Source organism: Triturus cristatus, chromosome 7 (assembly GCF_964204655.1).
Source record: "Triturus cristatus chromosome 7, aTriCri1.1, whole genome shotgun sequence".
Classification (NCBI taxonomy): Eukaryota; Metazoa; Chordata; class Amphibia; order Caudata; family Salamandridae; genus Triturus; species Triturus cristatus.
Window position 1 is genome coordinate 1,801,875,451 of NC_140590.1, and position 12,089 is coordinate 1,801,887,539.

Below are 12,089 nucleotides of genomic sequence, written 5' to 3' on the forward strand. Positions count from 1 at the left end.
CACCGAGACCGCCCTCATCGCAGCCACTGACGACATCAGGACCCTGATGGACAACGGGGAGACAACCACCCTCATCCTCCTAGACCTATCAGCTGCCTTTGATACCATCTGCCACCGCACCCTAATAACCCGCCTCTACAACACTGGGATCCAAGGAAAAGCCCTGGACTGGATCACCTCATTCCTCTCCAACAGAACCCAGAGAGTCCGCCTCCCGCCGTTCCGCTCCGCGGCCACCAAGATCATCTGCGGCGTACCCCAAGGCTCCTCGCTCTGCCCAACCCTCTTCAATATCTACATGAGCCCCCTCGCCGCCATTGCACGCAAACACAACCTCAACATAATCTCCTATGCCGACGACACCCAGCTGATACTCTCCCTCACCAAAGACCCAGCCACCGCCAAAACCAACCTCCAGGAAGGAATGAAAGACGTCGCAGAATGGATGAAGCTCAGTCGGCTGAAACTGAACTCAAACAAGATGGAGGTCCTCATCCTCGGACAAACCCCATCCGCCTGGGACGACTCCTGGTGGCCCACAGCGCTGGGCACCGCACCAACACCCACGGACCATGCACGCAACCTGGGATTCATCCTGGACTCCTCCCTCACGATGACCAAACAAGTGAACGCCATCTCATCCTCATGCTTCAACACCCCGCGCCTGCTCCGAAAGATCTTCCGGTGGATCCCCACCAAAACCAGAAAGACAGTCACCCAGGCCCTCGTCACCAGCCGACTACGGGAACGCCCTTTACGCAGGAACCACAGCCAAACTTCAGAAACGTCTTCAGCACATACAGAACGCCTCCGCACGACTCATCCTCGACATCCCTCACCACAGCCACATATCTGCCCACCTGAGAAACCTGCACTGGCTCCCCGTCAGCAAGAGGATCACGTTCAGGCTCCCCACCCACGCACACAAAGCACTCCACGACATGGGCCCCGAATACCTTAACAACCGCCTCTCGTTCTACACTCCTACCCGCCAGCTCCGCTCCGCCAGCCTTGCCCTTGTCACTGTCCCACGGATTCACAGAACCACCACGGGAGGAAGATCATTCTCCTACCTGGCCGCCAAGACATGGAACTCCCTCCCCGCACACCTACGACTGACCCAGGACCATCTCACGTTCAGGAAACACCTCAAGACCTGGCTATTCGAGCAGTAGCGGCCCCCCCCTCCCTTCAGCGCCTTGAGACCCTCGCGGGTGAGTAGCGCGCTTTATAAATGTATTGATTGATTGATTGATTGAATTCCCTCCTGTGCCTTCTAGGAATATTAGGAAGGGGCAGTGTGCATTGCCACCGAATATTTGTCCCAAAAAATACGAAACGGATCATTAGCACAGCTGTATTTAATTTTCTCAAGAAGACAAACAGAAGTTAAGTGAATAAAGGAAAGAATGAACACCAATAATGTGGTAACAATAATTCAGATTCCATAACATGCTATCTACAAATGTTCACAAATGCTACCAAATACTACAACACAACACACTGCATAACAACATTCACATTATGACATTGTTGCATAAATTGAAATCTTACAATGAAAAAAAATTTAATGGACATGACGTGCAATGTGAGAAATAGACCTTTAAAAGAGAACCTCACAAAATACAGCCCTAATGAATCCAAATTGAACAGACTAAATCATCATTGAGATGCTAGCAAAGCAGATCGAGGCAATGCAATCGCACAATCATTTTAGTTTAAAAAAATTATTGTCAAAGTTTCCTCCTTAAAGTTTATATAATAAAATGGCTGGTTTAAGAATGCTATTGATTTATGCTGTGAAGGATTAATACTGCAGGGTTTATGTCTTCTTTGAAATGATATTAAACATGTTCAAAATACATCTTCTAAAATGCACTTTAAAATGTAATTCCAATAAAATGTAAACCACACACTTGAGTTGAAGTTGAGAAAGTCTGCAGTAAAGTACTTACTGAACTTTCACTTCATTTTTCCTACCAAAGCATGCAAAGACTGATTAATCAAGCTTGCAAAGACTAAAACATCTAACACATGGGATCAGACATAACATAACTGGACTGTAAAATTGTCAAGGTAGCCAAAGAAACATTGTCATCTAGAAAGATCCTGCATTTGTGAAATCAGTGAAAACCCCAGTGGATCAGCATTCACCCTCCAAGCGGGCCTGTGTTTCTTTAAAGTGAACCTAGTTGGTAACAACTACTTGAAAAGACAGTTGATCCCATGAATTTTCTAATGTTAACTTTATAGTCGAGGTGCAGCAGAGTAGCCCTGGTAACGGTGGATGTCTTTGAAGTTAAGACACCTAAAACTATACGCCCATGTATCCGTAAATAATAAGCCTATTGCAGTGATCTTACAGGTTAGGGCTGTTAACTCCTTTCAGGCCAGGTTCTTCCAGCTAGTGATGGTATGTCATCACACTATGTGGAATCAAAGTTTAGTGGAACAGTTTATTAAATGAGACCCTGTGAAAGCCTAAGTTACATTCATCTTGAGGGGTCTCGGTTTCCTGCATTGTGCTGTCCTAAGTGTATGGCAGCCTATAACTAGGGCTCCCGGTTTTATGGTATTTATTTTTTTGACATTTCCGTCTGTATTTATCCATATTTATTTTTTGCCAATTTTATCTGTATTTATCCATATTTATTTTGGGTTTTCTGGAAAAATGAAGCTGAAATTAGTATATTTCCGCATTTATTTAACGGGTAATTATGCACTGATGCTTGAGTGCCTACTAGGTTTAAATGTTGTAAATCCCCACAGAAGATAAATCAATGCACTGATAAGAAAATGTGCATATTTCAGCATCAATTTTGTGCATATCTACTGCTGTTAAAACCTCTTTACTAAATTTCCTTACTTTTTTAGCCCCCTTACCTATCAATCCAGACAGCAATTGGCCTGGCAGTCATGGCAGACAGTATTCAGAATTGCTAAAAAAGCAACCCAATTTCCATTTTTGTCCGCATTTAAAAATAATTACAGACAAGAAAATAAATGTTTTCTGTCTGTATTTATCTGTAAAAATCAGTAAAAACGGAAAACAGGGAGCCTTACCTATAACATATAAGGGCCTGATTTAGATCTTGACGAGCGGGTTACTCCGTCACAACATTGACGGATACCCCACCTGCCAGAATATAAATCCCAAGGGATATAATGGGATTCGTATTTCGGCGGACAGGATGTCCATTATATTTGTGACAGAGTAAGCCGTCCGCCAAGATCTAAATCAGGCCCTAATTGAGGTGGTCTTGCTCTGTCAGGGTGGAATGAGATTAGAAGTGAGAGCTCTGTGGCTTTGCACATTCTAATGCTGGAATCCAGGTCAGTTCATACTGAGATGCTGAGAACAGAAGTCACCTTTGATCGTAGTAGGATGCTTACTGGGTGTACTGCTTGTAACACAAGAGTAACTGGAGGAAGGAAGCAATGAAGATACCGCACCCTGGTCATCATCGTTGTAAGCCTGCTGCTTTGGGACATGACATTTGCATTGTGTCCCAGCCTCAGCAACAGTGTCCTTTGTTGCTGAGTTTGCAAAAGTCCATGAACAATGTGTTTCCACAAACAAGAAATGGCTCTGGAATCCTAAATGTACTTACTTAACTTCAAGCCCAAAGGTTTAATGCCTGGTGTGTTCATTGGATGGCGGTCCATAATCCAACACCCCACAAGATTGCATCACAAATTAAACCTAAAAGCAGGTTTTACACATATCCACTGGTTTGAGGATATGCATGAAGCATGGTGTATCTCTCGTGCTCTGTAGGCTCCGCAGCTATCGCCCTGGTCCCACAAGTCTCCACTCCGCATTCTCACTCTGGAAGAAATGAGAAGAAGAATAAAAACAGTGCTTTTTATTCACCAGATTGTTGCTTCTGCCTTATTTTCAGTTGAAGTGATCTTTCAGTTCTGTATACCCTCGTTTGTATCACTAACAATCACTAACAATAGGTTTTCGTCAGCGTTGTTTTATTTGATGACATCTGCTAGGGTTTTGGAATGTATTGCAACATCGTTAACTGCATGCCTCCTTTACTGTTAAAGTGTTGGAATTATAATTATCTGATCACTTTCCCACCATTTGTTTGCCCACCAAGACTGATTGGTCACAAAAGGTCTTCATTACTTTTTCCACTTTAGGGTATCTGCCCCAAAGGTAACAGTGGCCTGGATGGGCAATGAACGCCCCTAGGATCTACAAGAAGTTACCAAACTGAACGAAAGGAAACAAACAGGAATGGAAAGTGAAGTAAGCTCCCCTCCCCCCAGTGCTAGTCATAAGAAGAAACTCTCTGAGATGGACCTCACAGTGAAACATGCATGTATACTTCCATATACCCGACTATGCATTTTTCTACCTGTGGTTATTTACCAACTCTTTACTAACCAGACCCTAGACTTTTTTATAGTCTTAAAAACTGAAATACCCTGCTAATCCATATACCCCTGTGACTAGGTAGCTGTTGTAAGTAGTGCAGAATGAAGCCACTTTTGATGCTGAGGTTTGTCCCTCTCCTCTTAAGCTGCTTTTAATAGTTACCTTGGATCCAGCATGTCATTTTCATGTAGATATTAATGGCCTGGTCAGCATTGCAGGGGTCACCTGTACTTTCAGCATGTGTGTCTCATAGGTATAATTTTAACCAGGGATGGGCCTAGTGATACCTTTCTAAGAGCTCCTACAGGTTTTTGTGGTCCCTTGCTAAGGCCTGGCTTTTTAGATTGGCTGTCCTTGACGAAGGAGCAATGGACTAGCGCTGGGTACTTGATCTCTCTTCCAACTGATAGAGGTGATATCTCATATTTAACTTAAAGAAGATGGGACTGTAACTCCCATTTCTTCTCTTAGGCAGAGAGAAATTTTAAGGATTTATGGGTCCTTGGGAAACCTATATTTTGGGCTCCCCTTTTGAAGCAACTTTGAAGTTATCACCACTTTTTAGCTGATTGAAGCCCACGTGATGCCAAACAAAATCAAATTATATGGTAAATCTTCAGAAACATGAGTCAGGAAAAAAAGAAAAACAGAACTAAAAGAAAGCATTGATAAAGCCTTTTATTTTTGGAGTTTAGAGCTAAAAAGTTTTTTACTTGTAGCAACAATATTTTAATGTGGAATTCAGTGTCTAAATTGCTTGTTGCTCCCTTTATAGGACAAACACACTAAGAGTAACATGTTTTATGTTTAGTGAACAAGTGCATGATTTTAAAGTAAACAAACACAAATATATCCCTCTTAAATACTGAAATACTTGCTGCAGCAGTCAAAATTAAAATGCTGCTCTGAGGTTTTTAAACATTCCATTCGCAAAAATCTAATAACTTTCTCCTAATTTCTCATCCTCTCCTTGTCTTCCTTCTATTCTTTATATGTCAACACTTTTCTAGCTCATCAGTTACACATGACCATGCAGAGTAAAAGAAATGGGACCAGCCACAATCCAAGAGATGTACAGGAACATACAGAGTATTGCAAGAGACATGAAGTAGAAGGAGAAGGGGGCATAGATAATGCAGCAAGATAAATGAGATAGTGAGAATTGAAGTAAATATTGAAAGGTGAGGTAGCCATAAGAAAGAGAAGGAGAGGTAGAAAGAAGAACACCTAGGTAGGAAAAGACAGGCAGAGAAAAAGACATGCTTTTAAAGTGTGGTAGAGAGAGCGGGAGATAGGGAGAAGGAAATGGAGAGGCAGAGTACAAAGCTCCAAGGGCTGAGATAGAGAAATAGATCATGTATAAAAAGGTGGATTAGAACAGGGTAAAGGCAACAAGAGGTAGGCATAGACAGAGAGTATTGAGTAAAAACAAAAGTAAGGTAAAGAGAGCCAAATGTGACACTGTACAGAAAAATGTATCAAGTGAAGTGAGTAGTGGGGAAGAGAGAAAGGGAGAGAGGGAGAGAGGGGTGAAGGCTGAAGGAGAAATGTGTAGAGGGAAAAGAGAAAGTTGAGAGATGTGAAATGGAGAAGATGAAGCTTATACAGAGGTAGAAAGTTGTGAGAGAAATAGAGGAAGTGATGGTGAGGTAAAGGGATCCATAAAGAAAGAGGTTCAGAGAGATAGTTGAGGTGGAGGGGTGAGTTGAAATGGAGAAGGAGGTCCAAAGAAAGATTGCTTTGTGTCAAGATCTTTTCTTTTGGGCCATTTCGTGAAGCTGTGTGAACTTGTTCTCCCTTCCGTCGTTGTGTTGACATGATTTGTTCTGGGTCTAGTCAAATAAGCCTTCTCATAGATTGTTTGGATATTCTATGGTTTGCTCAAATATCTGTTTTTTTCCTGATGAAGACCCTTTGATTTGGGGGGTCGAAAAGCTGTTGATGCCTCTGGCACTTGGGAAGGCATTAAAACCCAAACCTTTTCATTTTCATTTATGGACTCTTCAGAAAGTTAATTGTCCTAATGCCAGTGTTGATTTGCTTGTAACACATTATGTACTGTCTAAAGTGTTTTTGTCGTGTAATAAGTTGAGCACTAAATATTTATTTTTCCGTTATTTATGTCTTGTTTATGTTTTGACTTATTCAGTTTACAATAATAATTTACTAGCATTATTTTAACTATTGATGGGCACTTTATTATTATAATTATTATACTTATTATTATTATTATTATTATCATTATTATTATGCTTGTGGTAAGGCCCAGCCTAGCTGTCTTCAGTAGATCACGCTTTGCTGCAATATAAAAAACTATTTTAAAAAAATGGGCGTTTGCGCTAATCCACCCACGTCATGCTTTCATAATGCTAAGTGGTGCAAAGCAGTGCAAAGCGCTATTAGCTCTGAGAAATATGCACCTTTCTACCATAAAATAACTTCTGTGTTGGAATGTAAATGCCCTTTTAGGATTTTCTGTTGCTTTGTGTCACTTTGTGTGCAGATGTTTAGTAAATGACACCCTACGTTTCTGCTGGAAAATGGAAAAAGAAGCTGTTTTATATGAGCCTCGGAAGATGGGGGCGCGGGGAAACTCTCCACTTTGCTCATGCCTTAAAACGTCTTTGCTTGGGCATGCCAGATGAATGTGACACTGGTCCCTGCTCCACGTTTAAAAACCAAACTCCATGTGCTATGATCCTTCCAATCCTACACCTGTGCTGTTACAGAAACACTTGCTTTCCTAGTTAGGCAGAGTGTTCTGATGATTTATAGGGGAATTATCAATCAAAATGTGTTTTGACATTGAATACCACACAATACAAATTCTAGGAATGAGGGATTCATATTCTTGTTCACTATGTGAGTTTTGTAACTTTTTAGGTCTCGCCAACAGTTAGTTTCAGTTGTCTGGTTACAAACATAGCTATGAAATCCAGTGACTTTTGTGTCCACTCCTTGGTCATAATTCGATGGCTTCCAATGATTCTTTAAAGAAATACTTCAACTCTATGGGGTCTATTAGGATGGTGGTCGGAAAATCAACCCGACTGCCATGGTAGCGGGAAGAGACTGCCCGCCAGGACCACGGCATAACCACCGGTCCAATTAGCATGCACCGCAGTCGAGATCCGACCGCGGCGGTACAATCGTGGGGTTTAACATTGCGGTGGTTGCTGCTGCCAGCAGCACCGCCGTGATGTCAAAAGGATTTATGTTAACAATGGGGTAACCCAGTATCCCTCAGAACCTGGGCGATCGTATATCAAGCAAACAATGGTTCTGTCGGGTATGCACTATTTCTTAAAACATTGAATCAATCAAAACTTAATTTCATGAAAGACAAAATCTCATAAGCAACACACATAGAGACCAAAAGAGGGGGTATTTGAAAAGTTTTATAAATTACTTCATTTATAAATCCCCATATTCAATTTATATGGCTGTCACTATGAAAGGTAAACTGTAATTTGTGACACAGTGAAGAGTGGTGCTCAGTGCTATGGTGAGGTGCGTAATATATACAAAGTGACTTTCGTGATAACAACGTTTTTTTTAAAAGGCCAGAATACAACGGCTGTTTGAATAGGTCTGTAGACTGAATGAATGTGTCTTTATACAGAGTCTTTCAGCTGGTCCAGGGTATATGTCGACGTTTCAACCCAGGGGGGGCATTACTGTCTTAGTCAATGCGGGTCTTCATCAGGACAAAGAAATGGGGGACAGCCTAGAGAATAATAATGTATGGTCAGGTGTGTTGGCGCGAGATGCTGAATAAATCACGGTATATAGGGTTATAGGGTAAAGGACTCACCTATTGGGGCCCGTGGTGATTCAGAGGGCTGGTGTGTGTGCAGTAGCAGAGTGGTACTGCAGGTGTTCTTCCAAAGTGGGTATCCTATTCGGGAAATTCGCATAATAAGATCTATAATATTCAATTTGTTGATTTACTGACAATTAATATCGAGCTTGCTGTCGACTTACCCAATGAAGGGGATCGACCACGGTCTTCCGAATTCTAAAGACCTCGATATGGTAGAAGAGTACAGGCAATCGTACTGTCTCTGGTGATCAATCTGATATTCTGCGAAAAAGGGGGGGAGGGGATAAGTCACCTATTGTGAGGATCGCATCCAAGCGATCGCGCCATTAGCTATTATGTTCTAGCGCTTACCTTAATGAAAAATGGTATCAGGAAGAAAATGAATTAATTCCAGTCCGTGGGTGCAGGCTAGCGTCCTCTCTGCTCGAGCTCCGACACCAAGTGTGCCGCTGGGCGTTTATATCATGTGTGGATAGCGCGCGTGTACGTAGCGTGTATGGTCGCGTCCAGGACTCGTTGCTAAGCAACACGTTAAGCGTGTGACGTGCCTCCGTCATGTCAGTCAAGGAAAAGCGTCCCGGTCTTGTTGCTGGGCAACAAGCTACGTGGTGCATGCGACTCAGTATGCATCTACGGTGGGGCAGAGCGCGAAGACTCGTTGCATTCAACTATTATTAAATCTCAACGTGAACAGTGAATGGACAGGTGAACTGAGCGCATTAAGAGTATACGTGGAGCTCTGAGAGGTATCGAGTCAAATCTAACCCGATAGAGGTCCGGTCAGCATTTTTGAGTCGGACAAAACACACATTTGAACAACTTTTACAATTGACCAAGAAACACAAAAATGTACAAACTTTCTTGGGTTAAAACAAACAGTGATCCATGCATAGAATCGCTGATACTGCGTTAAAAATTGAGTAAGCTATACATTGTGATTAATGCTACTGGGTGCATGTTTGTGGTCACGACCTGAATATTTACATGTAAACAGATATGGGAGACTCAGATTGTTATAATTATCCCATGTCTCTTAAATCACGTTAAACCCATTATTACTAGAGTTAGGTAAATGGGTAAGCTGAGCAGGTTCAAATGCATGCAAGGGGCTCTAAACATTTAGATTAATGGGACATTAAGAGTATCAGAGTTGTCCCATTTGTCTAGCGGTCTCTTCAATCTCGTTCAACCCGTTATGAACAGAGTTGAGTGAGTGAATCCATTTGCATTCCTTGTAATTTAGGACCCCAGATAGTGAGCCACCTCTCGCATTGGGACTGATCTTTTCTATAATCCACCATTTTATGCTATTTGGAGAATGGTTATGTGTCGTAAAATGCTCGACCATGGGTGCTCCCTGTACCTTGCATTTTATTCTGCTCATGTGTTGAAGGATTCTGGCTTTAACTTTCTGAATAGTTTGCCCTACATATATCAGATCACAGGGGCAGAGGATGGCATATATGACGTGGGAGCTGTTGCAATTTGTAAAGAGAGGTTGTTTGTATGTTTTGTTGTTGTATGTGAAGGTCGTGCCTTCTTGACATTGGTCACAGGCCTTACACTGTCCACATTTGTGATGCCCACTGAGTGGTGAGAGTCCAAGGTAGTTTCTTAGTCCTGGTTGCTTTGGTGGTTCTAAGAATGCTCTGACGACCGTGTTCTTGATATTTTTGCCTCTTTTGAAGGCAAAGATCGGGTCTTGCTTAGTGTCAAGTTCACTTGCAACCAAGTTCCAATATTTCTTCACAATCTTTTTGATGTTGTTGCTCTTGGTGTTAAAAGTCGTTACACAGACGATGTTGTCCGATTGTGTGTCTTTGTCCTTTACCTCCAAGAGTTCCTCACGTGGGCAATACCAGGCTCGTTTTTTTGCTCTTTTGAGGAGTCCTGTCGGGTAGCCTCTTTCTTTCAGGCGACTCACGAGATTGTCTGCTTCTTGGAAGAAATCCGATCGTTTTGTACAATTTCTTCTCAGTCTGAGGAATTGCCCGTAGGGCAAATTATCTCTCAGGTTGCGTGGGTGATGCGAGTTGTACATCAGCAGTGTGTTTCTCTCCATAGGTTTCCTGTAGAGATCGCAGTACAACAGGCCTCCTTCAATTCGAAACGTGAGGTCCAAGAAATCTATGGACTCATTACTACTCGACATAGTAAATTTGATATCACTTGATCTGGTATTTAGCCAGACATGAAATTCATTTAGCTCATTTGAGTCTCCAGACCAAACCATTATCACGTCGTCGATATATCTTTTCCATATTGCGATCTGATTCAGGTAAGGGTTTTCATCACAATACAAATGTTCCTCTTCAAAACCATCCATAAAGATATTGGCTACACATCTATCCCACAGGACAAAGCCCTTGACATCATGAGACAAACTCTGGACGAACGACCGAGACCACACTGGATTCCTACTAACTTTCTGATCTCGCTCCTAGAGATCGCTATGAAAAAGAATTATTTCATCTTTAAGAAACAGTTTTATTTCCAGTGTAAGGGCGTGGCGATGGGAGCTACATACGCGCCGAGCCTGGCCAATATCTTTATGGATGGTTTTGAAGAGGAACATTTGTATTGTGATGAAAACCCTTACCTGAATCAGATCGCAATATGGAAAAGATATATCGACGACGTGATAATGGTTTGGTCTGGAGACTCAAATGAGCTAAATGAATTTCATGTCTGGCTAAATACCAGATCAAGTGATATCAAATTTACTATGTCGAGTAGTAATGAGTCCATAGATTTCTTGGACCTCACGTTTCGAATTGAAGGAGGCCTGTTGTACTGCGATCTCTACAGGAAACCTATGGAGAGAAACACACTGCTGATGTACAACTCGCATCACCCACGCAACCTGAGAGATAATTTGCCCTACGGGCAATTCCTCAGACTGAGAAGAAATTGTACAAAACGATCGGATTTCTTCCAAGAAGCAGACAATCTCGTGAGTCGCCTGAAAGAAAGAGGCTACCCGACAGGACTCCTCAAAAGAGCAAAAAAACGAGCCTGGTATTGCCCACGTGAGGAACTCTTGGAGGTAAAGGACAAAGACACACAATCGGACAACATCGTCTGTGTAACGACTTTTAACACCAAGAGCAACAACATCAAAAAGATTGTGAAGAAATATTGGAACTTGGTTGCAAGTGAACTTGACACTAAGCAAGACCCGATCTTTGCCTTCAAAAGAGGCAAAAATATCAAGAACACGGTCGTCAGAGCATTCTTAGAACCACCAAAGCAACCAGGACTAAGAAACTACCTTGGACTCTCACCACTCAGTGGGCATCACAAATGTGGACAGTGTAAGGCCTGTGACCAATGTCAAGAAGGCACGACCTTCACATACAACAACAAAACATACAAACAACCTCTCTTTACAAATTGCAACAGCTCCCACGTCATATATGCCATCCTCTGCCCCTGTGATCTGATATATGTAGGGCAAACTATTCAGAAAGTTAAAGCCAGAATCCTTCAACACATGAGCAGAATAAAATGCAAGGTACAGGGAGCACCCATGGTCGAGCATTTTACGACACATAACCATTCTCCAAATAGCATAAAATGGTGGATTATAGAAAAGATCAGTCCCAATGCGAGAGGTGGCTCACTATCTGGGGTCCTAAATTACAAGGAATGCAAATGGATTCACTCACTCAACTCTGTTCATAACGGGTTGAACGAGATTGAAGAGACCGCTAGACAAATGGGACAACTCTGATACTCTTAATGTCCCATTAATCTAAATGTTTAGAGCCCCTCGCATGCATTTGAACCTGCTCAGCTTACCCATTTACCTAACTCTAGTAATAATGGGTTTAACGTGATTTAAGAGACATGGGATAATTATAACAATCTGAGTCT

The 12,089-nt window shown here is 42.2% G+C and overlaps 1 protein-coding gene across 1 annotated transcript in view; it reads right to left on the reverse strand.

The window, feature by feature from the left end:
* Window positions 1-1,343: 1,343 nt before the first annotated feature.
* LOC146813213 (uncharacterized) overlaps window positions 1,344-12,089 on the reverse strand; it is a 174,018-nt gene continuing 163,272 nt past the window's right edge. Inside the window, exons 7-8 of the mRNA XM_085615313.1 lie at window positions 3,064-3,829; window positions 1,344-2,515 (exon numbers count right to left, since the gene is read on the reverse strand). Of these exons, the coding sequence (XP_085471439.1) occupies window positions 3,691-3,829 (139 nt within the window). The 3' untranslated portion in view covers window positions 1,344-2,515; window positions 3,064-3,690. The remainder of the gene's footprint in view (window positions 2,516-3,063; window positions 3,830-12,089) is intronic.